Consider the following 26,100-nt stretch of genomic DNA (forward strand, 5'->3'; position numbering starts at 1 on the left):
TTTATATCTTTGTGGGGACATCTAATTGAGATAATACTTCCCCTATGCACTAACCCTAACAGTCAACATGAATGCCCAATTCTAACCCTGAGCTTAAACCTAACCTTAACCTAACTGTAACCCTGACACTAAAACCATATTTTGAGTCTCAGACATGTCTTCAAACTCGTGGGGACAGACATTTTGTCCATTAACGGCTGAAACTTTTAAAATATTGAAATGTAAATAGTTTATGAAAATATTTTTAAACATTAATTCTAATAAAAATATTTTTCCACTCAAATGAAAAAAGTATAGGGTCTGTAAAATGAAAATAAGAAACCTAGCATAAGTTTTTGGATTTTTCCCTTTAAACTAAGGAAGGCCAAAAGTTAAAAAATCCAAATGAAATACTGAAATAAAAAAATAAACACACAAAAATAAAAAATGTCTTTTAGAAACTGTAAATATTTGTTTTTGCTTCTTTATGTCCAATTTCCTGTAAAAGTTCCTAAAAAGTGTTCAGAACAAAATAAAATATTTATTTATTTAAAATGCTCACTACTGTGTTCATTGTTCAATAAATGTACTCTGATACTTTCAACATGCAGGTTTTTTATTTTTAGTTCACAGAAACATTTTTTCCATTAACTTCGTCCTGAGACAGGTCACATGATCACTGAGAGCGCGAGACACAAACGACAGCGTTACAGAAACATGCTTTTAGAATCTAACACTGAAAACAGCTATATTATTCATTATTTATTTTGAAGGAAACATTTATTTTTGTTATTTTATTCTGAAATCTTAAGATATCTGGATAATTTTGGTATCTTCATTTTCATTTCCTGTCGTTCATAAATGTCCGACAAAGCTCACGTTCACTGCTGATTGGTCAGAATTTTTTTCCTGATGATTGGAGGACGTTAAACTCATCCATGATTTCAAAGATTTTCAGACCAAACGACATGATCACAGATTCACTTCACTGTAAGAGCACCACGTCAGTGTGACACCAAACACAAAAAGCCGATTAAATACTCGTTCACGAAGATCATTGCAAAATAGTTAACAAGGTTTTTTTCTGATTATAACTGACTGCAGTACACCTCAGCAATGGGTGAATAACCCATTTGTAATGCTGAATATCACCAGGTGGCGAAGTGGAAGTCTGCGCTCACCTGTCCAGGTAATTTCTCAGGGTGCTAGTTCACTGTTTGATCAGTTAGAGCAGGTGTTGTTCCAACTCTTTCTCCTGATTGGTCCTTGAAGGATATTCTACTAAACAATCAGGAAGCTCTGCTGATGTTTCTGGACTCACAGGAAGCTGGTGATTTGTATCACCATGGAAACCTTGCTCTAACTGATGAAACACCAGATCATTCCCATTGGCTGGTTTGACCCTAAATAGGTTAGGTGTCTGTCTCTAATTGGCCAATTAGTTTGTGGTGTTCTGACAGCAGGAAGTCACCTCTCTCGCTGTTAAACAATTGGATGCGATGTCAGTGGCGATCGCTTTCAGGGGCGTGAACGATAAGCATCAATAATGAACTCTGTCACGATGTAAACAGGCCGGAAGCGCCCAATCACATCAGAGCAGGACAATAACGACATGCAGCAGCTTCACGTTACGTCTCTACGAAGCTTCATGTTACCTACGGACTACAGGTGAGCATGCACAAACATCTACCATTAACACTGAAATTGAGGTCCTCCAGCAGCCACTCTTCTTCTTCTGCTCAGATTTAAAGTCCAAAACTTCTAAACATATTTTTTCTTCCTAATTTCAGATTTTTGATAATTTTTCAGTCAAATTGAGCTTTTTTTCTTTTTCACTGATCAAATGTTTTTTTTCTTCGTCAAACTCGTCAAACCATTCTAGAGTCCTGATTGGTTGCAGAAGTTGAAAGGCGACTCTCAGTGGACCCTTGGCGCTCTTCCCCTCCTCGCTGTGAGGTCACAGGATGCTCTCACGCTCCTCGCCGAAGGTGACAGTGTCGGAGGACACAGTGCAGATCTCCGGCGGGTCTCCGGGCTTCAGGCCACGCTTCAAGTGAACCACTCTGACGTTCTCGTTGTTTGGCCCCGGCCGAGTAGAAGTTGTGGTGGTTGTGGTGGTCCCGGAGCTCGGGGGGATGATGACCTCGCTGGTGGAGGAGGTGGAGGAGGAGGGGTTGGAGGAGGTGGAGCCCTCTGGGGGCTGGCGGGCGCGGTTGGCCTGCTGGGCATTGGTGTTGTTGTTGAGGGTGACATTGCTTGGCGTGCGGTTCAGGTTGTAGCTCCTGGACGACGGCCAACTCTCCTCCGGGCTGCTCGCCAGCAGGCTGCACTGATCCTCGGAGCAGATGGACATGCGCGCCACCGCCGGGTCCTGCAGGCCGCTGAGGCTGCTGGGAAGGCCACGCTTCCGGGCTAGGCTCTCTTCATTCAGCTCAATCAGGTTGGCCCTGTCCAGCTGCGACAGGTCCGCCTCCTCGTCCTGCAGCGAGTGGTTGGGCGAGCTCTCATTGGACCTCACGCCAGAGTCAGACGAGTCTTTCTTGTCCAGCATGGCATCAGAGAGGTAGTCCTTCCCTTTCAGCGCCAGTGAACCGCCGGGCAGTTTGGGGTCCACCACCTTCTTGCCATCTTTCAGCAGGGGGGCGTGATCCGACTCTTCAGACTCCTCGTCATCGCTGGTCAGCTTCTGGTAGCGCAACCCACCACTGGCCTTCAGCTTGAGATCAGCAGCGCCCTGGAACAGCCCGCCTCTTTCAGCTGAGGACTTGCGGGTGAGCACTGACTTGGAAGACCCGTGGTCACCCTTCTCGTCTTCTTCTCTGATGGGATCTAGCGCCTCACCATTGGAAGCAAAGTCAGTGTTGTCCGCTGCCGGTTTGCTGCTGCTCCTCTTGTTGAAGGATTTGCGTCCATCCTGCTCGGTGCCATCCTTGCTCTTATCCTCAGATGATGATGTCATGAACTGTCCCGGTTGTGGTTGGATGGGCTTCTCCCCAGTGATGACGCCCAACTCCAGCTGGGCCATCTGGGCGATGTATTCCTGGTAGGCATCGCGGTACTCTGCCTGCTGCTTGTCCGTCAGCTTGGAGATGTCATTGGAGGACTCCTGCGAGTTCAGACTGGTCATGCTGGCGGTTCTGTGAGCGCCACCCTGAAGACAGACAGAAAACAACATTCTTCAGCATCAGACCCCTCACATCTGACATCACAGATCACATGTTCTATAGTTACCATCCACGGCATGTTTCCGTGTCGCTGCGGGTCATCCAGTCCCACCGTACTCAGCTCCTCGAAGCTCAGGTTGAAGCTGTACATTGGTGATGCATCCGTGTTCGGGGCGCCAGCGTGGGGTGGAGCCATCACTCGCCTTACTGGCTCGATGTGACCGCCAATGACGCTACCTTGCTCGCTGGCAGTTTCCTCATGTAGCACCTGGCTCTCAATGTGACGCATGTCCAAAACCTTCAGCAGGAAGGAGGAGGTGGATCTTATTTTAAGTCATTACATAGCAGTAAACCAAGATGTGTTTTATGTGGAAATGAACCCAAAAGCTGCTGCAGGTCACTGAAAACTGTTTTAATAAACCCCAATTTTTTGGTTTTCCACTGCTACAGGGTTTCTGTTTTAGAAAATTCACCTATATGGAGATAATTTTACGCTATTAGTCAGTAATGCTAATGATATTCTTAGCATTAGTGACGCTCTATGGTCCTAGTTTTACTGGACCTCTCTTCGGCCTTTGATACGGTGGACCATAACATTTTATTACTAAGACTTGAGCACACTGGGTATTAGAGGCACTGCCCTCGACTGGTTTAAATCATACCTCGCTGATAGATCCTTATCAGTTCACTTAGGCACCTTCTCCTCTTCCTCTGCTCCGGTCTGTTGTGGTGTGCCTCAAGGATCAGTTTTAGGCCCTATTCTCTTCTCATTGTATTTGCTCCCTCTAGACGCAATCTTTGAAAAATACAATATCGCCTTCCACTGTTATGCCGATGACATACAGATCTATTTTGAACTTACTGACGACCTTGCTGTGTCCCTGCACTACTTTCAAGAATGCATGCGGGAGGTCAAAGAATGGTTCCTGAGTAATTCCCTCGTTTTAAACGATAAGAAGACTGAGATTGTGGTGTTCAACAGTAATATCCCTCGTGTACTGCTGGATAGCTCGCTCAAACTCGATAAGCAAGTGTCTGCTGTAGTGAGATCTAGCTTCCACCAACTGCGCCTTATCTCTAAGGCTAGGCATTATGAGGACCTGGAGAAGCTTATTCACGCTTTTGTGACCTCCAGGTTGGATTATTGTAACTCTTGGTACTACGGTCTTCCCTCTTCTCTTCTTCTTAGACTCCAAACAGTCCAAAATGCAGCAGCCCGCCTTTTGACTGGTACCAGGAAATTTTGCCATATTACTCCTGTCCTAGCTAGCCTGCATTGGCTGCCCATAAAGTACCGTATTCAATTTAAAATATTACTCCTTACTTTCAAAACTATTAATAAATTAGCGCCAAGTTATCTTAGTGAACTTCTCAAACCACATACTCCTGCTAGAACACTCAGATCTGCCACTCAACTACTTCTGACCCAACCCAGATCTCGACTGAAGTCCCGGGGTGACCGTGCGCTTGCTCTGGCTGCCCCGGTACTGTGGAACACCCTTCCTCTCGACCTCCGCGCATCTGATTCCATTGCACTGTTCAAATCACGATTAAAAACCCACTTATTCAATCTTACCTTTCCCTCTAGTTAATATTTCTTTTATATCATGCACTTTTATGCTCATTTAAATTCTTGTTTGCTCTGTACCTGTTGCTTTCCTATGTATCAGTGGCAGTTATCTGCTTGCATACTTAGTACTTACTTTGATCCTATTTCTATTATCCTCCACCTATTCTCTATCTTACTTGTTAAGCACCTTGGCATAACCTTGGTTTTTAAGTGTGCTTTATAAATAAAGTTTATTATTATTATTATTATTATTATTATTATTATTATTATTATTATTATTATTATTATTATTATTATTATTAATGCATTCACTGCCTGGACTGACCGTTGCCCTGAAGAGCTGCCAGTCTCCAAAGTTCATGTTCATTTCCTTCTTCAGCTCGTCGATGTTACACTGAGACAGAACTCTGCCGTTAACGTTTGCCTGAAAATGAAAAACATTTGTATTTCAGTCTCAGGTCCCTGGCTTTCTGCTTTCCTGTGAAGTTGTGTCACTGACCTTCCTGATGGTGGCGGTGTACTGTCCTATCATGCTCTGGTCGATGCCTTCCATATGCCGCACGCGCTCACAGACAGCCTCTGTGGTCATGGAGCTTAGGAGGACGGGCGGAGTGGCAGACGCAACGGAGGCGGAGCCCTGAACACAGATATATTTCCCAGGGAAAAATATCCAACATTTTTTAGATTTTAATAACAAATGTCATTATTTTCAGATGTGACATCCAGCTGTGAGATGAATAGAAACTTCATCCAAATCCTGGCAGGTTAAAGTCTCAACCTGAGCTTAATGCTTTTAGCTCAACATTTCTCTTCAGTGACTCCACCAGACTAAAAACATAAACGCTAACTCAGGTAAAAGTACACCTGACAGACATGTAAAAGACAGATGTAGCCACTGTGAGATCGCCCACTGATCAGCTTCACCACTGTTAACTTGGTCTTTAGAAATCAGATGTGAGGAAGAGCAGCAGCTCTGAAAATCATCATGCATAATTGGAAAATTTTCTCTCATGCTCAGAATGACCAAAATTTATTGAATAACCTTGTTTTGACCCGATATGAGAGACTAAGCAACATAAGGAAGGTATTTATAAATGTCAGAGGTCATCCCACAGACTTCTATAGAACCAGAAGAAATTTTACAGTGTCACCTCCTGGCGGCCATAAAATCCAAAACAGTTTAAGGCACACGTGACTGCTTTATTTTTTGGACCCAGAAGCTACGTCCATGTTTTGTACTACCTCTGATGTACAGTTTATCTGGATCTGGATAACCATGTCACGTGACTTAGCACAGCTAGCACAGGACTCATCTGTTTCTTTTAGGCCAATTTTTAATTTTAAGATAACTTTTTGCTGAAACGTGGCCTGAAACACAGAAATGTCCCCAATGACATACAGAAAATTACTGTCCAACAGATGTTTTAAAGCTTTGTGAGCACCTTTAACTCACAGTCAGGACATTTTTTCACCATGCAGAGGTGGGGCTGGGGGAGTTTGGGGTGGTGAGCAGCTGTGTGGGTTAGCAGTGAGGGGTCAAAAGTCAAGTTAAAGTTTCTGAATAGATCAAACAACAAATTTTTGATCTATGCCACTACTACTTTTTGAAGCCACATGCTAGTAGAGGCAAGGTGCATGCTGGGGGGTTGTAGTGGTTGGAACACTTCCTCCTTTGGTCCACAGCATCCGGCTCAAGTCCGGCTGAAGTTCAGATCGGTCACTGCTCAATCACTGGCTCATGTTCATGCTTGGATCTGTTTTTCATTTCACTGTAACTACAAATCAGAAATTTTGCTCCTTAAATAAAAACAGAGCATGCTCAGTTGTGAAGCGAAGTATTTCATAAAAAGTCACTTGTTATGTTTCAAGTGTTCCTGTGGGAACCTGTTGTGTCTGAAACATCCTTGAGAACCTCACAGAAAACTTCTGAGGCCGATTTGTCAGCTGGCTGAACGAGAGCGATCAACACCAAAACACGCGGACGCTTGCTGTGGACACTTCAGGAAGGAAGGAGGGAAAGAGACAAGGAGGGTCATGTTAGGTAAGGTTAAATACCTGCTTCCTTTTCAAAGAAGAACTCTTAGACTGCAGACAGACAGACAGTTTGGGGATGAAAACATGAGGAAACACAGATGAACGACAGGACAGCACAATGATTTCTACTGAAGGCACAGTTTTAAGAAACCGCCACTGGTTCAGTGTTTCCAGAAACCAAAGAGGAGAATAACAGCAGCAGTAAAAGAGGGGAAAACAGAGGAGCCTTCACAGACCACAAGCAAAGAAAACTAAAACTCTGACTTAGACTCTTTCTAGATTTCTAGAGGAAAACCTCTGAGCAAACAAACATCTGGTGGGCGGAGTTTCGAAAAGATTTTATTCTAAAACATTTTATGTGTTTCTTCTTCACCAGGTAATAAAACTAAACATTTTAAGTTTCAGATTCAAAAACTGAAAACAGACAAGTTTCATTATTTTTTCACATTTTAAGACGAAATATCAGAAAAATAGAAACTTGTTAAAAACGTTCATGTTGAGTCATAGCTTCCAGCTACGGCCGTACTTACAGGAGCGGCGGGAGCAGCGGCATCCCTGCTGAAGGAGCTTTTAGGAGGTGGTCGTGGATGGAGGTGTGGTGGGAAGGAAGCCACGAGTGGGCGTGGCAGCTGGTAAAGGTGGTGGGGAAAATATGGCTGAGGGGGAGGAGGTGAAAAATTTAAATAATGTCGGTGGATGTGATGAAACATAAAAAAACCTGTCAAATCAAAGAGCGAATCCCTGCCGCCTGACACCCGGTCAGCGTCAGCAGACAATTGACAAGAATAAAACAGGAATGTGAAACTTTGAATTTTTATTTCAATGTGTTTCATGAACATTTGTGTTTTTTGTCGTTTCTGTTTGTATTTCTGTGCTTTTTTTGTTATGATGTCAAAACTTTTGACGCATTCAAAATAAAAAAATCATCATTAGCTGAAGCTAGCTGAAAGTTGAACTTTATTCAACTCTCTGTGAAGCTTTCTGTCGACTCCTTTTACTCTACGGAGCTGGACGGCAGCCTGTCAGCTGATCGGTGGGCTGTGTGAGACAGCAGGGATTCAGTGAAACAGGAAATGAAATCAAATCAAGCAAAACAACACAAACGATGAAAGGGACTGAGGCGGGACAGTCGTCACGTGAACCGATGACATCGCTACGCTACCTGCTGCTCAGCCACCTACAGGATTCAATGACATCATGAGGTGTGGGCAGGGGCGGGGCCTTTACTCACTCTGTTGTAGAAGGGATGCTGTGTGCTGGCCATGCCGCTGTAGTAGCTGCTGTGAGGTGGCGGGGAGACCACGCCCCCCGCCGGTGGGTTGAAAGGCCCGGTGAAGGACGCAGAGGGCGAGCACGTCGACGACACCTGACTGTAGACTGATGTGGGGCGGGGCTGAGCTTCCTGCAGGGGCAGGGGTGGGTACGTGACTCCGCCCATGTTCATCTGCTCACGGGCAGCGCGAACATCTGTGGAGGAATCTCAAACTGATGATGTCATCAAATCACGCCACGCTCATGAGAGCAACAGGAAGTACAGTCAGCAATACACTGAGCAGTATTTTCAGCAGTACTGAGCAGTACTCGTACCTGCAATGATTTCACGGAGTTTGGGGTCCAGGTTGACGGTGCAAGGCAGGAAGGTGCGAATGTCCCTCGCTGTAAGGACAGGTGTCCGTGATGACAGGAAGACCTCGAAGCTGCGCACGTCTCCGTCGATCTCCAGCAGCGGCTCCACGTCCTTTGTGGTTGGGATGTTCTTAGACACTCTTAGGGAGAGAGGACACACTGATCAGCTGACGCAGTGTCGTTTTACACCTGTGGAGGGAGGGTGACCTCTGACCTCTCATAGATGGTCTTGAGCGTGGCATGGTCAGGGACTCCGTCGGTCTCCTCCAGGTACAGGATGAGCCAGGACGTCCTGTAGGGCCACTGCTCCGTCAGGTTGATCCACGACGCCAGGCGGTCCCAGTTAAAGCTGATCTGATTGGCTCGTAGCAGACGGCCTGGACAGGAGCAGGCGGGGTTAAAAACTGCATTATTATTATGATAATAATAATAAAAATGTTTTTTTAATGAAAAATACTGGAATGAACCAACAAGATCAGCAGGAAGTGGCAGACGGGCTGACGGCAGTCAGACCGTGTCCTGCTAATAATGAAGGTGATGGAGGTCACCTGTGACGGAGACAATGTTCAGCAGCCTCCTCATCGTCTGTGGGCTGATGTCGCTGAACCAATCCTCCGTCACCATCAGCTTCGTCAGGTCGAACGACATCTGACGCGTCACCGAGCGCTGCACCTGGCGGCGCCGGTACGTTTCCTGCAAAGTGCACCACACAGGTCACATGACCACACGCACAAGGGATAGAGTATATTTACACAAGCTGTCAATCAAGAAACAGCAGCTCATTGACACAGTCAATAAACGGACCTGATCACATCTAATCACATCACACCCTTTTCAAATTAAAACCTGAAAAGCAGCTGGATTTAATTCAATCAGAGGAAACATGAGACCACCTACAAGTCATCAGATTAACACACACACACACACACACAGACACACACACTCACCCGACGGTTGAGCGTCGTCTTGCTGCCAAACTTGGTTAATTCTCCCAGACTGTGCTGAGACAGCTTCCTGTCTAGCTCCTCATGCCACCCTGCTGACACACAAACAGATGTAAACATTATGTCGTTCTGTAACCACAGACAGAGGTGAGTATGATGTGTGCAGATATTCTGGGATTACAGAATAGCCTCTGCACTCCTGCTCCTCTAATTCATACTTTTATCTTAGTAAGAAAAATAAAACCGAAGGTTTATTTTCAGGTCCAGACTGAATCTGAGTGAATCTCTGTGAGACTTCATCGAACATGATTTCAGAGCAGACGCGGTCACGTGACAGCAGAAGGATGTGACAACAGGCTGCTGATGTCACCTGCACGCTTCATTAATCGGCTACGATAAAAAGCGATGTAACTGCAAGTCTCGTATAACGTAGTCATTGTGTGTGTGGATACCATCGGCGGTGGTGACGTCTCCGTTGGTGGGCGTGGCAGTGCACATCTTCCTGGCGCTGGAGAGGCCCCTGCTGTTGAGAAAGACAGGCAGGTGCACGATGTTCCTCATGTAGTCGTGCCCGTTGATGTTGGAGTCGCGTAGGACGCTGTTCAGGTTCTGGTTGATGGCCTTGATGATGATGTGCGGGTCACTGGCAAAGATGGAGATGAAGGGCCCTTTGGAGAACAGCACACGCACCTGCAGGAGGGACATGCCCACACTGACCATCTGAGGCAACTTTCTGCCCTTTCAAAGTAAATCTGACCCACGTGATGAGAGCTGAGCTGTTCCGACTGATCACATTCATCTAATGAAAACACGATTCAGCTTGACTAAGGCTGTGATGTCACAGCTAACGTTTGCGTTAAAGATGACGATGAGGTCAGACTGTGTCCATGCTTCTGCTCCGTTATCTTTAAAAACACTGACTGAATGAAGCCGTGTGAGCGTCTCACCGTGTCGAGCATCTGCAGAACTTTGTCCTGTTCGCAGGAGTCCAGCCCATCAATGACCACCGCCAGCCTCGTCTGGTGCTGCGTGAACCCGTCGATCGTCTTCGCCATCCTTGCCATCAGCTCCACCTCGTGCTTCAGGACCTGCAGGAGAAAGTGTGCAGAAGCATCAGAATTCAGCTCAGACAGACTCTTCAGTCTCTGAGCTCACACTAACAAACTCAAATGACCACCCCCATGCTCTTATTCTGAAAGTTCACCACAGCACACAAGCTACATGAAGCTTTTTCCTGTGTGCAGAACCAGCCAATTACGTTCAAGGGCTCATTCAGAACCAGGAAGACTCCTGAGCTACACCCTTGCCCCCGCCTCTTGTTTCCCTCCACCAGAGACATCAGAGGATTAAAAACACTGAAACTAAAGACCCTCAGGCTCAAGGAGACCCCCTCGCCGCTCCATAGACTGTGTCCTCTCCTCACCTTCATGAAGCCCTCGCTCTTCAGCTTGTGCATCCTGTTGGCGGCACTGTGGAGCCTCTTCCTCTGCGAGTTCAGCACCGAGTCGGTCACCTGCCACCACGTCCTGCAGTTGAGCAGCAGAGCAAGGCCAACCACGCTGCCGATGGCGATCAGCACCGCGTTCACTGTCCGGTTCTCGCCATCCACCTTGAAGACGGCCAGCAGCGCCATGCCGGTGACGAGACAGGCCAGCACGACGGTGAAGAGGATGAAGGACGGCACGCAGCACGTCTTCTTCCACTTCCTCTTACCTGAGAGCACCGAAGAAGAAGAGATTGAGCCAAACTGGACTTGGGTCAGGTGACCTCAAGAAGCGCAGGCTGCCAGACAGGACATGATGCAATACCTTGCGTCTCCTCGGTCTTAAACACTCTAAAGAGTCGTGTGGCGAGGAAGCCGAACTCTCGCTCGCAGGCGTCCGACAGCGTGGCGATCATCTCGGCCATCGATGTTTCTCCTCCAACGCTGGACAGCCGGTTATAGTCTGTGAATAGGAACCTGCAGGAGACAAGTGACATCATCATGACATCAGCGTGACATTACTGTGACATCATGACCTCCCTATGTGGTGGCGTTACCTGACGGGCAGCGCTCGTGTGCTCTGCTCCGGAAGCTCCGGCGGGTTCACGAACATCAGCTTCAACAGCAGCTCCAGGTACCCGATGTGCCGCGCCAGGCGGGTGCTCAGCAGCCACGCCCATGTCCAGTTATCTCCCTCCCTCCGGCCGCCAAAGTACACCACCACTACAGAATGTAAAAGGTTATGTGAACACCGGTGGCAGTACAGGAGGTCATGTGTTAACGTGCGGCATAACATCGAAGCGTTTCTCACCAAAGAAGAGGTAAAGCAGGGCAAGCAGGCTGAGGGAGACCGCCATGGCGAGCTTGGGGTCCACACTGAAGCCGAGGATGATGGCGATGGAGCCACAGAGCAGCAAGGACAAGAAGACAACGAGCCAGGAGAACTGAAACAGCGGCTCAATCTGCTGCCCAGCAAAAGTCTTCATCTCATCTGAGGAGAAAGAGGAGTGTCAGTACGTGTTGGCCAGGTGTACCCTTAGTGTAACGAGCGTGGTGAGCCTGGCGAGCGTGGCGAACACGAACTCACCCTCCAGCTTCTTGAGCAGGAAGGACTTGCCGCTGCCCCACTGAGCGTACAGACCCACACAGATGGGCGGCTGCATGGTGGGCTCGCTCAGGATGTCGGCGAGCGCCGAGCTGTACAGATCGTAGCCCAGCATGTCACCGTCCGTCTCCGAGGGCGACAGGTGACCTGGAGGGGGTGGAGACACAGAGAGTCTTTTATTCTTTTGATTTGAGGATCCCTGAGGACAGAACAGATAAAAGTAATCTGCTGTGGCATTGTAATCAGATTTCTGGAGTCAGAATGATTTTGGTAAGATGAGCTGATCGATTAACACGAGCCTGCGGAGCAGTCCCAGCGTGGCTGATTTCACTCTTTGTATCAATTTACAGCAAACACCAAGTCTGAATGAGCAGAGAGTGCAGAGGGAACTCAAGCCTGCAGCTTCTGAACTTCATTTTCTACTCATGACATTATTTCCTGTGAGTGGGTGTAAATATGTCAATATGCTGATGATACTTTACTGTTCATTCACTCACTCTGCATTCAGTAACCATAAATCAGCTCTTATTGCAGATAAACTACAAGTTTTTCCTTCATCTTTGTTTTTTTTGTTTTTGACTGTCCTATTTGGTTCTTTAGCCATCAAAATTGTCTGAAGGCCAACAAGGATACCCAATAGATTTACTTTACCAAGTGGATCATCACAGCCTTGCTGTATTGGTCCATTTGATCGACCTTTGGTGTTATTATTTATTTATTTTATTTTCCGGAAGAGGTCCGACCAAGCCACGGGCACCAGGCCCCGCCACGCAGCCACCGGGAGTGAGCTGGTACATACTTGAGCACCCAGCCCCGGACACCAAGAACCACCAACGCACTGAAACACATCAGGCAGTGTGGTGAGGATAGATAGGCCTCCATACCTTGGAGGGCCTGAGATGTTCCCAGAGAGGTGCAGTCTAAGACCCGACCTGACATATAAACACAGACGAACAGGCACACAGAGACACAAACCTGCATTCCCACCCTCATGCACACATATACGAATACTCAGCACTCACCCAACGGGAAGACAGACACAAATGGACACTGTACACACAATCACACTCCCCAAACATACTCTATAGCCCGGGTCCAGGTACCTTCGCCCGTAGAAAGCAACTAGACCCAGGAGATGTTACCCTTTCCCCCGGGATGGAGACAAGCAGACCGCCCCCGGCTCCGTAGCAGCAGGGAGGCCCCGCATCCGGGACCCCAATCGGACGGTCAACACCTCCTCCCAGCCCCTCCGCCCTGATGGCTAGCAGACAACAGGGGTGTGTGAAGACCCCATACATCCCTTCACCTGCTGATGTGTAGTGTTGCTGCGTGTTGTTCTAAAGTGCATTTAGAACACGGGAGGGCATGGTGCTTCCTGCCAGAGAACAGCAGGTGTCAGCACAGCCCCGAGGTGACATTGAATACACAGACCATCCTCTGGACGCTGTATAACGTGCCCGTTCCCAAGGCCCTATATGTATGTGTTATGAGAGGGTGATAATGTGGATGTGTGGAATAAAATTGAGGCACAAGTGGCCATAAGGGGACAGAGGGGGAATGCCTCCCCTGCACCGTGGTGGTAACCCAAGCCTCCAAGGTCCAGCCAGGGCCCCAGCCCGGAGGCAGAGCACCCCCAGAACCCCAAGCCCCCACGCCTGCCCCAGACCCACCCAGGGCAGCCAGGCTACCAGGCCAGTAACCTACGTCTGCCAGCACAGACCCTCCCCCAGCCCTGCAGCACGCAGTCACGAGGGAAACACCATCTAAGAGCCACCACACCCCCTAACCATTTCATGACCACAACCCCCGGGTTAAGCCCTCCAGGGAAAATGTCCCTAAGTAAGAGAGGAATGCCAAGACCTCTACGTTGGAGAGACCAAACAGCCACTTCACAAGCGCATGGCACAACACAGAAGAGCCACCTCCACAGGACAAGACTCAGCAGTCCATCTGCATCTTAAGGATAAAGGACACTCTTTCGAGGATGCCAATGTTCACATTTTGGACAGAGAGGACAGATGGTTTGAAAGAGGAGTGAAAGAAGCCATCTATGTCCACTGTGAGCGACCATCTTTGAACAGAGGCGGGGGTTTACGACACCAACTCTCTGCCATCTATAATCCAGTTTTGAGATCCCTTCCCAGACGCCTTAACGCCCACTCACATCCCAGGCCATGTGACCTCAGGAAATCACTTAATGGGGTGGGGCTAGGTTTCACAATGAGCTCACCCGAAACTCTGGCTGATTGTGACCTACATCCGTTTTCACACATTGGCTCATGTGATTAGGTAGAGGATCATTAGGGGGTCCATTGTCCCCCTTGGGGGGGTCACTCCCACAGGGCTTAAATCTGGGACTCTCCACCTTTTGACCCTAGAACTGAAGAAGCTTCTCCGATGAGAGGTGAAACGTTTTCAACCAACTTAAAGAAGTCCAGACGCTTTTCTTTCCAAGCTCCTTAAACTACGATGACCTGGATGACTGAGAACCTTCACAGACATGTCCCTAAGGACTCTCCAGATGCCTAAGCCAATCCCTACCTCCACATCAACCACAATAGCGAAGGCAGGACCAAACTACCAGCTGCTGCTAGTGGTTTGATAAAAATTGCAAACAGTGAAGGGGAGAGTGGGCATCCCTGCCAGGTACCCCTCAGGAGACAGAAGCTGGAGGATGTTTGGTCATTTGTTCTGACGCAAGCTGTTGGGGAATTATATAATAATTTTAGCCAGTTTATGAAAGAGTTTCCAAAACCAAATTTGTGCAAAGTTGAAAATAAAAATTTCCAGTTAACTGGAAACGCTTTTTCAGCATCTAGAGACATTATTGTGGTTTCAATGTTTTTACTGCATGAGTAGTCTATTAAATTAAGTAGTCTACGCGTGTTTGTTGATGAGTGCCTACCTTTTACGAAGCTGGTTTTGGTCAGGATGAATTAAAAGGGGGGTTATCTTCTTATCTTTTTGAGAAAGTTTTGCAGATTATTTTGAGGTCTACATTTATAAGGGATACTGTTTAGAATGATCCACATAGTGAAACAGTCTCACAACTTTTAAATATGAGAAAAACTAAGAAGTTTGGTTTCAGCCGAGGATGTTATCACTGTGAGCTGTGCACTGAGGCCAGGCTTTGATTTCTTCATAACACTCTGATCTCTGACTGCAGACTGATCCAGTTATGTGTAACAAGCTGAGGATATCCAGTCTGGCTCCCTGAGCAGCCGCAGCCTACAAAAACACAAAGCACCATGTAAAGCTGCCTCATTACTTCATACTTTCCAATTACAGCTTCTTTCACCTGATTCACTCTTAAGTTTCAGCAGTGAGATCGGCCCAGGTTCATTTAAAGGTTGAAGGAGTGACGAAGAGACTCAAAGCTGAGCAAACATCAACCATAACACTGCGTTTGCGTGCAGTTCAGGCCCACTATGAGGTGAGACAGAAAAAGACGTACGTGCTCCAAAAATCTGCGTCAGGATGCTTTTCTGGTGGCTGCAGTCAACGTTGTACGGCGTCTCTCCAGCCTTGTTGGGGCGGTACAGCAGGCGACCATCTTTGGGGTTCCTGAGGAGGAGCTCGGCCAGGCGCCGGCTCCGCCCCCGGATGGCAATGTGGAGAGGAGTGTCCCCTTTCTGTGAAAACAGGTGTCAGCATCAGGTCCTCTGTAACCTGTTCATTCATTTCACTCTGTGACAAATCTACAGACTAAAAAACAAGCTAAATATTTAAACCTGCTTTTACTTTGAAGGGCAGGTAGATACACGTGATGCTTGTGTCTATGGACTGATTGGTAAATGGTAAATGGACTGATTCTTATATAGCGCTTTTCTACTCTCCCAGAGTACTCAAAGCGCTGTATACAACATGCCTCATTCATTCACCCATTCATAAAAGCACTTCTAAACTCAAGTGCAAACTAACCAACATACACACTCCGATGAACGCATCGGAGGGCAACTTGGGGTTAGTATCTTGCCCAAGGATATTTGGCATGTAGAAAGCCAAGGATCGAACCACCAACCTTCCAATAAGTAGGTCATCTGCTCTATCACCTGAGCCACAGCCACCCCTAGTCTATCTGGCTCTCACCTTGTCCACAGCAGACACCTTTGCTCCTTTGTCAAGTAGTAGCTCCACGATCTCGATGTTCCTCATCTTTGTGGCTTTGATCAGCGGAGTCTCTCCATCCTGAAAGCAAAACTCAGGTTAACCACAGAACCCCACCCCCTACTCTGAGACAGGTGTTCTCAGGTGTGCTGGGCTCTCACCTTGGTGCAGGTCTCTGTGTCGGGGTTACACTGCAGGATGTCTCTCACCATGGTGGCGTTTCCTTTCTCCACGGCCCAGTAAAGAGCCGTCTTATTCTCCTGGAGGTGGAGCAGAGAGATAACATTAGCAACATCACTTTACGCTGCATCTGATTGGCTCCGATCCTCAAGTTCTTCTTTACTGAATGCTCGCAGAGTAACAGCAGTCGTCCTTCTCATCAGAATGTTGAAGACACCAGCAAATCAAAACAGAGACAAAACTGCGGAGGACACCAAGTGCCAAAACAATCAAACCTAAACCTGCAACTGAATTAAGTAATGATGACACATTTATAAAATATCATCTGTGTTAGTCTGACTGCAGCGTGCATGAAATTGGGAAATGGGAAAGATTTTTCATGTTCATAAACATCTAATGAGCTAAGAAATGAACTCACTGTTTCCAATGTGATGAAGGAAATGTGTCTCCAAAACCTCACCTGCCCTCTGATGTCGATGTCAGCGTATTTGTGCAGCAGAGCTCTGACGATCTCCACGTGCCCGCCCCTCACGGCTCCGATCAGTACCGTATCGCCGCTCTGGAACACACAGGACGCCGTTTAGTTTCCCTGTTATTGAAACCGCGTGTGTCATGTGACGATGCCTGTTGGCGCCTCACCCGGTCAGGGATGTTTACATAGGTGCCGGCATCCAGCAGATCCTGGACGATCTCGGTGTAGCCCTCCTTGGCGGCGATCATCAGTGCCGTATTCCCGTCCTTGTCGGTCATGTTGACGTTGGGGTTCCTCTTCAGCAGCTCCTTCACCACCTCCGTGTACCCGCCCCTCACCGCCACGATCAGTGCTGTCATCGAGTTCTGGGGACAGACAGGAAGTAGTGGGCGCGTATTATTCTGGCATGCCGGCAGTGATGGTGATGATGAAGGTGGTGACGGTGATTAAGGTCGTACCGCCCCCTCCTGGTCAACGTCAGCACCGTTCTCCAGCAGGTGCATCACGCAGTCAAAGTGTCCTTTCCTCGCCGCCCAGATCAGAGGGGTGGTCCCGTACTGTAACACACACACGAAACACACACACCTCTCTGAGCTGCTTTATTGTGAAATATGCCATAGTGTTTGGTGTGTGCTCCTGTGTTGTGTCACTTCCTGTTGTTGTCCATCATGCTACTTATTGTTGTATTGGTGTTATTTTGCAGGACGTTTCCTGTGCAGGTGTTTTTACTTTCTTACTCTCGATTCACTCGAGCCCACAGAGATTAATTTATTTGATGTCAGTCGGATGTTGTGTTGCACTGTTTCCTGTGGTTTCTTGCTGTTTCAGGTCAGGTCATGCAGGTGTGTGTGCTCTCTGTTGGGCTCTCGCCCCCTCACCTTGTCTGAACAGTTGACTTTGGCTCCATTTTGCAGGAGCAGCTTCACGATGTCAGCATGTCCTCGACCTGCGGCCCAGATGATCGGATACACACTGTACTGCTGCGAGGGGCACAGGAGGACATGTCAGCACCATCACTGAAACACTGTGGACTGAAACCGTCCAAAACACAACAAAATCTTCCTGCCAAAATCAATTCTCTCGTCCGTGTGTGTTACCTGTGTTGTCTGTGTGTTACCTGTCCTGTAGTGTTGGGGTTGGCCCCGTGTTCCAGCAGCAGTTTTGCAACCTCCACGCGACCTTTATAAGCAGCCCATGTGAGAGCTGTCCAGCCGCCCTGGGACACACACACACACACACGTTAACCCTCGGTTTAGCTACTCCATTCTCTGCACGACATTTCCCATGAGGCTTTGCTCCCACCATATCCCTGTGCTCGATGTAGGCGCTGTTCTCCAGCAGCTCCTTCACCACCTCCACGTGACCCTCCTTGGCTGCGGAGATCAGAGCCGACCAGCAGTCCTAAAATACACACAGACAAGGTTACCATGGAAACAGGAGCCGGCCAACTTGCCCACCTGTCTCCTAGCAACCATAGCACCGGAGGATGGGGGAGGGTTTTTTTTCCTCATTGGTGACAGAGCACTCGTTTCGCTCACCACATCATCCAGGTTGACATTGGCTCCTCTCCTGATGAGCTCCTGGACGATCTCCAGACTGCCCTGCTCGGCCGCCAGCATCAGAGGAGTCTGACCATTCTGCACACATAGGCAAGTACACAAACAAACAGGTAAACAAACCAGAAAAATAAAACAAGCACTAAGGTAAAAATCACTAAAGAATAAAAGTCAAATAAAAAGTGACCAGAAATGAAAATAATATAATACAACAGCATTAATGAACTGAATTCAAAGAAAAACTACAGTACAAACAATGACACTGAACATGAATGTCATTAAATACAGTTAAAGGAGGGATATCTGTGCTCAAATGCTCTAAAATGTCTTCTGACTGTGAAGCGAGCGCTGCCACCATCACAGCGCAATTACATACGTCACTGCGTCCATCCACTTCCTTGAAGCGATCCAGGTGAGCCTTCAGGGCGGACAGGTTCTCCTCCTCCACGTAGCTGAATAGGTTCTGGATGGCCAGCGTGGTCATCTTGATGGACGTGGTAGTGTCCATGTCTGCGGTCTCTCACGGCGCCCCCTGCTGACACAACAACACGGCAGTGAAATGCTTGGCCTGCTGGGTAAAACTGAGCTGAACTTCTGAGATGAAACTCTTAGATTCACTCAGCTGTTGCTCCTCTAACTGCAGCCAAACAGTGACCTTTGAACCTGCTGCAGAAACATGCCGTCCTGTGGTATAAATCAAGCTGCCCCCGTAGCTCCCCCACTCCACCACCACCACCACCGCCTCATTCCCTCATCATTAGTTTTTATTTGAATTCTGTTTAAAGGACAAAGACGTGTTTCTGCATGTTGTTGTTTGAGTTTATGAGACAAAGAAGATCTTAATTACTGATAAAAGCAATTAGCTGTACTTGAGTACTTCCTGTTTGTCAATAATCACACTGAAGTGTCAGTTTTTCTCCTGGTTTTCGGGAGCTGAGCAGCCTGCAGGAGGCGCTGGCAGGTTTAGTGAGAGGCAGCTGCAGCCTGTTTAAATCTCTGTGACATTTCTGTGGTGCAGACATCAGCCAGTGTCTGAAGACAGTTTCCTTTGAAACAAGCTGACCTGAGATCTGCTGGCGGCTCTGCTCTATGCCTGATAAAACAGGAAGTCATCATCTAACGGACAAACCGCCATGAACAGACAGCCTGAGGTCTGTCCACATGAGCGAGCGTTTCCCTCTAATCAGCCACAAACACGCCCACAGCTTTCTGCCAGGAGCCAAGGGATAAAAACAACCCAGGTGAATATGTTCCAGGATTTCTCCAGTCGTGGATCCTCACTTTTACACCTCAACTCATCCTCTTTTACACTAAAACCCATTTCTCCTCATTCGCTGGCTTCTGGAAGCCTACTGAGGGGCACGGCACAGATCTGCTAATCTGTAACATCCAAATAAAATTTTAAAACTGGAGCTTGTTGGACAGTTTGTCTAGAGGCCAGAGGTCACACAGAAGAGTCAGAAAAAGGTCAGAGCTGCTTCAAAGTCCCAGAACAAAGATTGAGATGCCGGCATGAGCAGAGTCACAGATACTGAAATCTTTATGGATTCATACTGAAGAGCAGACAATAACTGTGTCTGAGGAGCAGCTCCAATATGTCACAGAATTCATTAATGTGCTAACAGTGACGTCTTCGATAATCCCACTGTTTACAGCTCAGGACCAGCAACAAATAAATAATAGATAAATAAATACATGTAGATAAATCAGACAATTTTAATCCAGTCACAATAATAATGATCGATTAACTGCGGAGTTTTTTTTTGTCTGTAGTTATATTGATTGATCAGGTTTTATTGTAAGCTGAATAAGTAGGTACCTGATGACGTCATTTAATGATTTATGTTATTATGTTGACTCTCTCGGGTCCAGTGTTAATAATAACAACCACACTGTAAATGAAGAAACCGCCATGTTTCCGTGCAGTGGTGTATCTGACCGGCCCGGCTGGTCCCGGTGAGGGCAGCGGACTCTCGGACTCATTACCGGTGAAACACCGCCGCCATGTCACCTTAACAGCGCCGTTATCTCCCGCGGTAACCGGGATAACCTTCACCCATTCACCGCCCGGAGCCCCCACCCCTCCCACCACCCCCGAACCAACCAGCAAAAAGCCCCATATTACACCGGTAGCACTCAGATTTTATGTTTTACCGTCGGGGCGGAAATCAAACCGAATCACCCTAATCTGATTTTTCTGACCGATCCGGCGACGTGTCAATCAAACAGCGATCGATGGCAGGGAGGATGCTGCAGAGAGAGCGACGGGAGCAGAGCCCCTCTACCTTCAACGGAGAATCAGAGTGAGTTCGGGCGGTCCGGGTCCGGGGTTTGGCTCCCGTAGATCAGCGGGTCGGTGCGCGTGTCCTCGGCCTGTGTTCGGATGTCAGCCTGAGCTCACTCTCCATCCCCGACAACAGCAGCCATCTTGATCTGATCAGAACAACAGCAGGAGGCACGGAGACAAGGCAGCCAATCGCAGTCCACCGCCCGTCAAGCGTGCCAAAGCCAGCTCGCCGCTTCCGCTCTCGGCTGCTACGATAAAAGCACACATGACAGCAGTTTCCTGTTAGTTTAAAATGACTTAAAATAAAACACCCGCACTCTAAGCCCAGTGTGTTTTTCACTTCCAACGCGTCTTCATCACACATCACCCCCGACCCCCATCTCCACCCAGCCTGCACTCTCTTCTTCACCTCTGCTTAACCTAACTTACACACCTGGTTCCCGTGTTTTCATCACGCTGTACTTCCTTCAGCTCTGCACATCACCATGTTCTCGAAACTCAGAACTGGTACACGTCTTCTTCATTTCCATCATCCGCTCAATTTCCAGCATTGTGCTGTACTTTTTAAACAGACTATTAAAAAGTCCACCACCCTCTCTCCCAGACCTCCCCATACCTGCACAAGTGTCGTCTGGACCAACCTCCTTCAAGTCAAATCAAGTGGCTTTATTGTCATTCCAACCATGTACAGTGGTACAGTACACAGTGAAGCGAGACAGTGTTCCTCCAAGACTTTGGTGCTAAATATAACAGACAATAAAGACAGGACTACATACAGTGCAAGTGTGCAAAAATTGCAGAACAATTGCAAAAGAATAAAAGAATAAAACAAAAACAGTGCAACACCAGACAAAGCACAGCAATACAGACACAAGACAGCACAGTAGAAAAGCAAAACAATGACAGTGGGTTGTGCAAAATGACTGAGCATTTTGCAAAAGTAACTTGATGTATGAAGGTATACCTGTGTGTGTCAGTCCAGTCACTGAGTGTTCAGGAGTCTGACGGCTTGGGGGAAGAAACTGTTTCAAAGTCTGGCAGTGAAGGCCCGAATGCTCTGGTACCTCTTGCCAGAAGGCAGCAGGGTGAAGAGTGTGTGTGAGGGGTGTGTAGGTTCCTCCACAATGCTGATGGTTTTGCTGATGCAGTGGGTGCGATAGGTGTCTGTGATGGAGGGAAGAGAGGCTCCAATGATCTTCTCAGCTGTTCTCACGATCCATTGTAGGATATTGCAATCCAATACGGTGCAGTTACCGTACCAAACAGTGATGCAGCTGCTCAGGATGCTCTTGATAGTCCCTCTGTAGAAAGTGGTGAGAATGGATGGTGGGAGATGGGCTTTTCTCAGTTTCTGCAGGAATTAGAGATGCTGCTGGGCTTTTTTAGTTATGGAGCTGGTGTTGAGGGACCAGGAGAGGTTTTCCACCAGGTGAACGCCAAGGAATTTGGTGCTCTTGACGACCTCCACAGAGGATCCATCGATGTTCAGTGGACAGTGATCTCTCCGTGCTCTCTTGAAGTCGACAATCATCTCTTTTGTTTTGTCCACGTTCAAAGACAGTTGACTCTACACCAGTCTGTTAACTGTTGCATTTGTGTAGCACTTTTCAAAACACAGAGTTGCAGAGTGCTTCACAGTTTCAGTAAATGCCACACATTAAAGATAAATATACATATTTCAACATACACACATGCATTTATGCAGGGTTGCAAACTATGGGTGAAAATTAAGTGGAAAAGATTAAGGCACAGCTAACCTATAAAAATGAGTTTTTAGCAGGCGTATGAAGAAAATGAAAAACAGTGATCCTGATTGCAAAAACCACAAAAGCACAATCTTCTCTGGTTTTAAAATCAGTTAAGAGACCCTGGTTAGAGGGTCAGAGGCCAGCTGCCGTGACAAGGTTTCAGAGACTGCTGGATAAGCAGGGGCGAGTCCGTGTTGACATTTATATGTTGGTAACAGAATTTTAAAGTAGATTTTAAATTAATATGAATTGTGCAACATGAATTCTGAAATATCTGTAGAAGCTGGCGAAGGCATGCCTTCGCCAGCTTCTACAGATATTTCGATCAAAAATGATCAAGGTGAGAGAAAAGTGTGAACTACAGCTTCCAGATGATTGAATGACAGTAAAGGTGCAATTTTTTCAATATTTCTGAGGTGAAGGAAAAAAGACTGGATGAGCTCTGAGGTGTGAGAGTAAAAGTTAGTCAAAGATGATTCCAAAGTTTTTAGCAAATGATTTCATGTTATTGGCAAGGGGGCAAAGCAATGGCTAACCTCCTTAGAGAAGCTGTCTGGGCCGAGCACTAGAACCTCAGTTTTACTGGAACTGAGATGGAGGAAATTTGAATATATACACTCAGTAATGGCAAAGAAGCATTTGTTGAGTCAGGAGACGCTGTCGAGGTTGCTGGGCTTTACAGAAAAGTATAGCTGTGTGTCATCTGTATAGGTGTGGTAGGAGATTCCATTAAAACCATTAGACAGGTGACCCAGGGGTAATGTATGTAAAGAAAACAGAACTGGTCCAGGGACTGAGCCCTGTGGGACTCTACATACGAGTGATGAGAACTTACACTGCAGCAGAGCTTGGGGAGAGTCTGTGCTGGCGGACATGGGTTACTGGACTGGTAGTCAGGTTTGGGGGCTTGGGGCTCTGGCTGGGCCTCAGGGGCTTGGGTCCTGATGGTGGTGTGTCACCGAGGTTGTGGATGGGTGTGTGCATGGGGGCCCAGCCCTGGCATGGGGGGCCTCTGGTGCATTTGCAGAACTGAGGGTCCCTTCAAATGGCGGGGAGGCTGTTACATTCTTGCAGGTCTCTGTTCTTCAGGAGTTCACTCTGCAGGTGAGGGAGAGATATAGGAGAGGTGGAGAATGAACTCAACCTAGGTGTCTATTGTCTTACAGTGGGGCAAAAAAGTATTTAGTCAGCCACCGATTGTGCAAGTTCCCCCACCTAAAATGATGACAGAGGTCAGTAATTTGCACCAGAGGTACACTTCAACTGTGAGAGACAGAATGTGAAAAAAAAAAATCCATGAATCCACATGGTAGGATTTGTAAAGAATTTATTTGTAAATCAGGGTGGAAAATAAGTATTTGGTCAATAACAAAAATACAACTCAATACTTTGTAACATAACCTTTGTTGGCAATAACAGAGGTCAAACGTTTACTATAGGTCTTTACCAGGTTTGCACACACAGTAGCTGGTATTTTGGCCCATTCCTCCATGCAGATCTTCTCGAGAGCAGTGATGTTTTGGGGCTGTCGCCGAGCAACACGGACTTTCAACTCCCGCCACAGATTTTCTATGGGGTTGAGGTCTGGAGACTGGCTGGGCCACTCCAGGACTTTCAAATGCTTCTTACGGAGCCACTCCTTTGTTGCCTGGGCGGTGTGTTTTGGATCATTGTCATGTTGGAAGACCCAGCCTCGTTTCATCTTCAAAGTTCCCACTGATGGAAGGAGGTTTTGGCTCAAAATCTCACGATACATGGCCCCATTCATTCTGTCCTTAACACGGATCAGTCGTCCTGTCCCCTTGGCAGAAAAACAGCCCCATAGCATGATGTTTCCACCCCCATGCTTCACAGTAGGTATGGTGTTCTTGGGATGCAACTCAGTATTCTTCTTCCTCCAAACACGACGAGTTGAGTTTATACCAAAAAGTTCTACTTTGGTTTCATCTGACCACATGACATTCTCCCAATCCTCTGCTGTATCATCCATGTGCTCTCTGGCAAACTTCAGACGGGCCTGGACATGCACTGGCTTCAGCAGCGGAACACGTCTGGCACTGCGGGATTTGATTCCCTGCCGTTGTAGTGTGTTACTGATGGTGACCTTTGTTACTTTGGTCCCAGCTCTCTGCAGGTCATTCACCAGGTCCCCCCGTGTGGTTCTGGGATCTTTGCTCACCGTTCTCATGATCATTTTGACCCCACGGGATGAGATCTTGCGTGGAGCCCCAGATCGAGGGAGATTATCAGTGGTCTTGTATGTCTTCCATTTTCTGATGATTGCTCCCACAGTTGATTTTTTCACACCAAGCTGCTTGCCTATTGTAGATTCACTCTTCCCAGTCTGGTGCAGGTCTACAATACTTTTCCTGGTGTCCTTCGAAAGCTCTTTGGTCTTGGCCATGGCGGAGTTTGGAGTCTGACTGTTTGAGGCTGTGGACAGGTGTCTTTTATACAGATGATGAGTTCAAACAGGTGCCATTCATACAGGTAACGAGTGGGGGACAGAAAAGCTTCTTACAGAAGACGTTACAGGTCTGTGAGAGCCAAAGATTTTCCTTGTTTGAGGTGACCAAATACTTATTTTCCACCCTGATTTACGAATAAATTCTTTACAAATCCTACCATGTGGATTCATGGATTTTTTTTCACATTCTGTCTCTCACAGTTGAAGTGTACCTCTGGTGCAAATTACTGACCTCTGTCATCATTTAAAGTGGGGGAACTTGCACAATCGGTGGCTGACTAAATACTTTTTTGCCCCACTGTATGTAGTCCGGAAGATAATTGGATGATGGGGTGGGAGTAGAGCCCCGGGCTCTGTGGGGCTTGGTGGTGCTACTGCTGTGGGTCCCGGTCTGGATGGGCCTGGACCCCCTGCCCTTGGTGGGGGTCCAGGCCCAGGGAATGGGGGCGCCTACTGAGATCAGCAGGGGATCAGATAAGTCGAGCGGGACTAAAATAGAAAGCTCAGCTTTATCTGATTGTATTAGAATACCCTTAGTCAATAAAGCTGGTTCAGTGCTGTGGGTTTATCTCTAACCGGACTGGAATTTAAACGATAAACGACCTGACAGACTTTCTCAAGGATTTCAGAAATAAATGTGAGTTTTGAAATTGTCCTGTGAGTATCTGAAACAGTGGGATCTAAGTAGGGTTTTACAGCAGAGCAAAGATGCTAGCTGTAATCTGGAAGGCAGCCAGATAAAAAGGATTGATTCATAATAGAAAGAATCTGAGGGAGATGAGGCATAACGCCTTTGATGAATTTAGGAGGGATAATGACCGCTGGGCAGGATGACAGCGTCCATGTGTGAGACTATATTGAGAAGATCTGTCGAGGAAACTGGTTTAAAGTCAAAGAACAGGACGTGAACAGCAGACTGACGAGTCTGCTGATGGCGTCAAACAATAACCTTGGATTGTGTTTGTCGTTAATCAAATCAGCAAAATAAGATGTTCTCACATCTTTTATAAGCTGGTCGAGGATAGTTAGTAACTCCTTCACATGGGAGGGAGTCACTCTCACCTGCTGCACATCCTTTTCAGCTCGGTCTCTCTGCCTCTACAAGTCCTTCTCTCCTTCCTCAGAGTCCAGCCTCACTATAAACCTTACCTTTGCCTCATAATCACATTTATCTCAGTGTTTAACATTTTGAGCATGTCAGGCTGTGCAATTCATTATTATGACTGTTTGTCCTTCAGTCATGACTGTACTATGTAAAGCACCCAGATACTTACTGAGGTTATACATACTGTAACAGACTGCACCCCTGTACAAAAGCCAAAGTTAGTGCAGTGGAACATTTGGTTAACTCAGAATTAAGGAAGAAGCAGGAAAATGC

At 47.3% G+C, this 26,100-nt stretch overlaps 1 protein-coding gene across 7 annotated transcripts; it reads right to left on the bottom strand.

Moving 5' to 3' along the window:
- Nucleotides 1-577: 577 nt before the first annotated feature.
- kidins220b (kinase D-interacting substrate 220b) lies at nt 578-20,738 on the bottom strand. Of its 7 annotated transcripts, none has more exons than XM_026194936.2 (30): nt 20,506-20,738; nt 18,597-18,752; nt 18,203-18,301; nt 17,967-18,065; nt 17,782-17,880; nt 17,543-17,644; nt 17,123-17,221; nt 16,832-17,029; nt 16,653-16,751; nt 16,174-16,272; nt 15,995-16,093; nt 15,360-15,537; nt 11,888-12,052; nt 11,612-11,791; nt 11,358-11,523; nt 11,126-11,277; nt 10,741-11,030; nt 10,265-10,405; nt 9,770-10,007; nt 9,321-9,409; nt 8,922-9,066; nt 8,588-8,750; nt 8,335-8,513; nt 7,979-8,214; nt 7,278-7,403; nt 6,769-6,798; nt 5,213-5,350; nt 5,039-5,137; nt 3,211-3,441; nt 578-3,130 (listed from the first exon to the last, which is right to left on the bottom strand). In XM_026194936.2, the coding sequence occupies exons 2-30, from the start codon at nt 18,726-18,728 to the stop codon at nt 1,937-1,939; spliced, it is 5,265 nt and encodes a 1,754-aa protein (XP_026050721.2). In that variant the 5' UTR covers nt 18,729-18,752; nt 20,506-20,738; the 3' UTR covers nt 578-1,936. The 7 variants fall into 7 exon arrangements, with proteins under 7 accessions (XP_026050721.2, XP_026050719.2, XP_026050720.2 ...); XM_026194934.2 differs by having other exon boundaries at nt 9,321-9,412; XM_026194935.2 differs by having other exon boundaries at nt 9,321-9,412; nt 18,597-18,755; nt 20,506-20,735.
- Nucleotides 20,739-26,100: the final 5,362 nt, after the last annotated feature.

Source organism: Astatotilapia calliptera, chromosome 15, assembly GCF_964374335.1.
Source record: "Astatotilapia calliptera chromosome 15, fAstCal68.1, whole genome shotgun sequence".
Lineage (NCBI taxonomy): Eukaryota > Metazoa > Chordata > Actinopteri > Cichliformes > Cichlidae > Astatotilapia > Astatotilapia calliptera.